Source organism: Octopus bimaculoides, chromosome 7, assembly GCF_001194135.2.
Source record: "Octopus bimaculoides isolate UCB-OBI-ISO-001 chromosome 7, ASM119413v2, whole genome shotgun sequence".
In the NCBI taxonomy this organism is placed as follows: Eukaryota; Metazoa; Mollusca; class Cephalopoda; order Octopoda; family Octopodidae; genus Octopus; species Octopus bimaculoides.
Window position 1 is genome coordinate 55,571,761 of NC_068987.1, and position 5,225 is coordinate 55,576,985.

Sequence of the window (5,225 nt, forward strand, 5' to 3'; positions counted from 1 at the left end):
CTGGTGGCCATGGTGAAAGAATGTGTGGACCCGAGCGAAAGGATTAGAGACGAAAACTTACCTCTCTGGCCAATCACTCATCAGCTTTTTCAAGTATCACTTGAGAAGGAAGGTGAGAATAGAGAGACAGTTTTTGTCTCGTGAAAGTTTCATTAAAAGGTGGGTGAATGTAGCAAAGATGGTGCGTGCGAGTGACGATACCTCTTGGAGCATGATCCTATAAATCGAGAAAAAAAATATCCTGCTGAGGTTACCATGGTCTTTTCCGTAGGCTTTTCTCTCCATGGATAAACCTAATGTTACCCCATTTTACAACAATTGACATTTTGTGATATACGATACCCCCATTTTTTTTTTTGCCCCTACCGATCCCTTTTGATCGGATTTTTTTTTTTCTTTCTTAAAGAAAAGCTCTACAGTTGTATTTGTCCCCTCTGTGTGCAGCCCTGTGTGGCTAATAAAATAAAGTTATCTATCTAATTTCGCTCGGATGTTAACCTCGCAGCTTACTTTTTGAAGCTCACCTACGGGTGCAGGCTGTCAGAGAAAGGGTAACCCGGAGATCGTTTGTTTTATCAAACGTATGTAACAAGTATCCACAGAATTTTTATACTGAGTAGTATTATGAGTTATGAGCTACAGAACAAATGTCAGAACGTATAATGATTAAAACAAGTTTATGTATATGTGTAGATATATTATTTCTCTTATTCTCTTCTGTGTTACTGGGGCTCCACCATGGAAAATTTTTAGTCGGATAGATCGACCTCAGTACATTCTTTGAAGCCTGATACTTATTCCATCCGTCTCTTTTGCCGAACCGCTGCGTTACGGGGACATACACACACCAACACCGGTTGTCAAGCTATGGTGGGGGTCAAGCACAGACACAAACACACACACACAGACACACACAACGGGCTTCTTTCAGTTTTCGTCTATCAAATCCAATCACAAGGCTTTGGTTGGTCCGTGGCTGTAGCAGAAGACACTTGCCGAAGGTTTTACGCAATGGAACTGGACTAGAAGCCTACGGTTTGGAAGCAAACTTATTACCACACAGCCACGCCAGCGACTATATATTATATATACATACATACATGCATACTATATATATATATATATATATATATATATATATATATACGTTTATATATTTGTTTTGCAAGATTTTTGATGTGAAATCGTGTGTTGAAACATATATTGTTGTATTTGGGGATGGTCATGTTTTCAGTTTAGCCAATATGTATATATATATATATATATATACGTGCATACATACGGATATACATGCATATACACACACACACACATACATACATGCATACATACATACATACATAGATACATATGTATGTACCTATCAATATATTTATATTAGAACTTTGGACAATATAAGAGAGAATAGTCTAAGCGATGGATGCGTTGTCGAACAACATTTGAATCCTTTTATATTCTGAGTTCAGTTTCTGTGACGATAATCCTTGCTTTAAATTTACAGGCGCATTAAAGTAACTACCAGTAATATACTATTTATCGATTATATTGACAGCATTCCTCTCTTTCGAAATTTTCGGCATGAAGACCATAGAAATTAAGGCCATTATTTTCTTATATTTGGCCATTAAAATTTGATTGACTGCCAAGTTTTTGTGGCTCTTTAAGACGGAAATTTTCCTTTTTATGTAATTCCAGGTAGTTAGTACTTTCCTTGACATTGTTTCACTTTCACACAGCATAATTATGTGCATGTGCATACATACTCAAGTTTCTCTCTTTCATTTAATTAATTTCTTCGCTTTCCTTGTAATTTCAGTCGTTTCTCAGCCTAAATGCATAATTACAATTTGTACAATTTTCATATTTTACTTTCTCTTTCGTTCCACGCATTTGAAGTTAACTGTTCATATTTCTCCTCAGTTTCTCTTGTTACTTTCGCCTGAAAGTATTCTCAATAATCAATCTACATTTACTTCAGTAATCCACATTTACTTATGGGTGTCTATTCTCCAAAATTAAATTTGGCCTCCTCTTCAACTCCCTTACTGCTGGCGTTCACCTAGCTGATGATTACATCTTATTTTCATGGCGATAATTGGATGGGAAATAAATCGTCATGTGGACACGTTGCCAGTCTATCATCCCAGGGTACTTTTCACGTATGCAGAATTACTGAACTGTATACTAACGAATTACAGTGTGTCTCTCGGCTGTTGAGAGAGAAGTGTCTTTGCCATGGATACACCACAGTTTCGGTAATAGAATAAAACTTTGTTAACTCTCAGCTAGATGATTGTCCAGTAATCTCTCAATTCGACTATCATCTATATTCGCACACATCATTTAATATTATTTTCTCTTTTTCTTATGTATTTATGACCTTCTGGCTACATACTTCAGTTTAGGAAATATGTTTATAAGATACAGAACTAACTGAAGATTAGAGAATAAAATAAAATCAGTTCATGGGGGTCGTTTGGAAAGCTGCTGTGAAATTATATTTTAAGATACTTACTGAATTCTTCGACGTTGTACAGAAAACTTCAGGAACAACACACAACCATAGTAATAGTGTCATTAGGAATATATCTTTCATTGCTGCTCGTTAGTTAAACTAAAAATAAATGAAAGAAAACGATAACAACTGCTTTAAGAAGTGTTGATTTAGTTTGCCGAAGCCATCTAAAATTCAAGATGTTTTTGCAAGCCGAGGATTATGGTATAAAGTAGATCAGTGGAAAATCCTTTAACGGATAGTCAAATTTTTTCCCCAGATAATATATTAATCAGATATAGTGGATCAGTACTGAACAAGTTCTTATTTTACCGAATTCTAAAGGATGAAAGACATAGCCACTCTTGGATTGACTTAAAGACAGAATGTAAAAACGTAGCCAACTAAACACCGCAAGGCATCTTGTATATCATCTAACGACACTTGAATTATGCTATACTTTACATGTACCAATTTGAGAAAAAAAAAAAAAGACTTGTAGCAGGCTCCAAATGAAACCTAAAGCAGGTGTATATAACTAGTTGCAGAGGCCCGTTTTTCAACAAAAACCGTGACAATTTTATAAATTAATTTTGATATATTCACTATACACAGTTTTGTGATCAAATGCCGCCGAGATCGACTTAGCCTTTCATTTTTTTGGTGTCGTCAAAATAAATACCATTTCAGCACAGGGGTCGATATAATCGACCAGTTCTCCCCAAATTTCAGGCCTTGTGCTTATAGTAGAAAGGATATCTTAACTATACAACTTTGACGCTATTTATAGAGCCAGCAGGATACTTCATATAACATATGTCCAACACAGCGTGGTGTATTACCTTTTCTCTGTTGAATCGGTGTTTATAACGTCATACCCTTTACCTAAAAAATACCCCTACAAAAGCTTCTTATCCAAGAAAAAGATACAAAAAAACACAAGCGTTTATTTCTCATTCTCTGATGAAACACCATTGACAATAATGCAACCTAATTCTTAATCAAAACATTATTAATGTAGCCATGCAAAATATTGTGAATATTTCTATCTCAGTTCTAACAAGTATCTACTAGCTTCAATATTCATCTTGTATTTCTACTTCAACAGAAACTCTTCTCACAACGCTTCTATTAACTATATGCAACAGCAAATAATAATCCGTTTCCATCTACGCAAACACTCAACCACGCTCATGCTGCCCGGCGTAATGTGTTTATATTGCATGTATTACACATACATACATGGTGGTTGTCTACTCCTTAAACAGAATTTGACCACCTCCTGCACCTACACCTTAGCCCTTTCATGGCGTCTGATGTGGCTTTTTAAACCAGACAGTGTTTTGAAAAAACACCCACACAGATTGCACCTCTGATTTGCACTACCAATACCTGCAAGTAAGTTCTGCTCATTGTGGATCCTAACATGTCTTTTAAGACCCCCCATTGGATTTGCAAACCCTCTGGCACACACCACATTCAAACGTGTGCACAGACATATAATCAGAATAGCTGGGTGAGGTTTGTTTTCCATGGGTTCGCAGGTGAGATTTGAGGCCAGCCAAGGACAGACATGGTCTGTCACAGACTGTGCACACAAAAAGGTCCTTGTCATTCACCTTCTCAGTCTTCACCTTTTTCCTTAAATGTCTCTTGAGCCCTGCTTGCATCATCCTGGCCTCTTCAAATGCTTTCACTCCACTCCACACCCTTACATACATACACATAGATATACACATATATAAATGCATATATATGTATGTGTACACATAGATATACAAATATATAAATGCATATATATGTATGTGTACGTATGAGTGTGAGCATTTACATACGTGTATGTATATGAATGTATGAGTACATACGTATATGTATGTATGAGCATATATTTATGTATACATAAGATATAAAAATTTGCACATATACACAAACGAACTTATCAGTGGTAGACGTACACAACATAGAAAATCCATATTTGCAATCAAACAAACACGTATTATTATACGTGCTTATTCTCATTATCACATAGAAATAAACAAGATATGAATGTGATACTCATAACATTCAGTCTACTTGTATTTATTTTTATATTTATTCTTTATTTTATTTTTATATTTTTTCTTATATTTATTCTTTATCACGAGCTGAAGCTGATGGCAAAACGTTCCACTTATAAAGCCATATATGATTTTTCTGTTATTATTTTTTCTACAGATATAACATGTACACATACTCTTATAACAATTTTATTGTTATATATTCAAGCGTTAAGATTATACTATAACATAAGATAACTTGTAAAAAAAAAAAGCCTATAAAAATCAGAATTGTATATGGATGCATCAATAAGGTTATTAGCCCATTCAGAATGAATGCCTGAGGTATACTGGTAGCAGCATATTTCGATACAGTATATAATTTTCGAAAGAAAATTTGAAATCTTCCGTTATTTACTTACAAATTTACTTGTGAATTGTAAAGTGATTACAATTGTATTTGACATACATACGTGCCTACATGAACACACATACAGATGTACATACGTACATGTATACGTACGTACACTTATATATATATATATATCCATACGTTCATACGAACCTAAGTACATATATTCGAGCATCTATATATGTGTTTGTGTGTGTTCGTTTATTTATACATGCATATACATATGCACACACACACACACACACACACACACACACACACACACACACACACACACACACAC

At 34.9% G+C, this 5,225-nt stretch overlaps 1 protein-coding gene across 2 annotated transcripts in view; it reads right to left on the reverse strand.

Annotated features, from left to right (window-relative positions):
* Positions 1-5,225, reverse strand: part of LOC106879925 (uncharacterized) — an 87,286-nt gene that overhangs the window by 53,737 nt on the left and 28,324 nt on the right. For both annotated transcript variants that reach the window (XM_014929677.2, XM_014929678.2), the window contains exon 2: positions 2,516-2,614. In XM_014929677.2, the coding sequence (XP_014785163.1) occupies positions 2,516-2,596 (81 nt within the window). In that variant the 5' untranslated portion in view covers positions 2,597-2,614. The remainder of the gene's footprint in view (positions 1-2,515; positions 2,615-5,225) is intronic.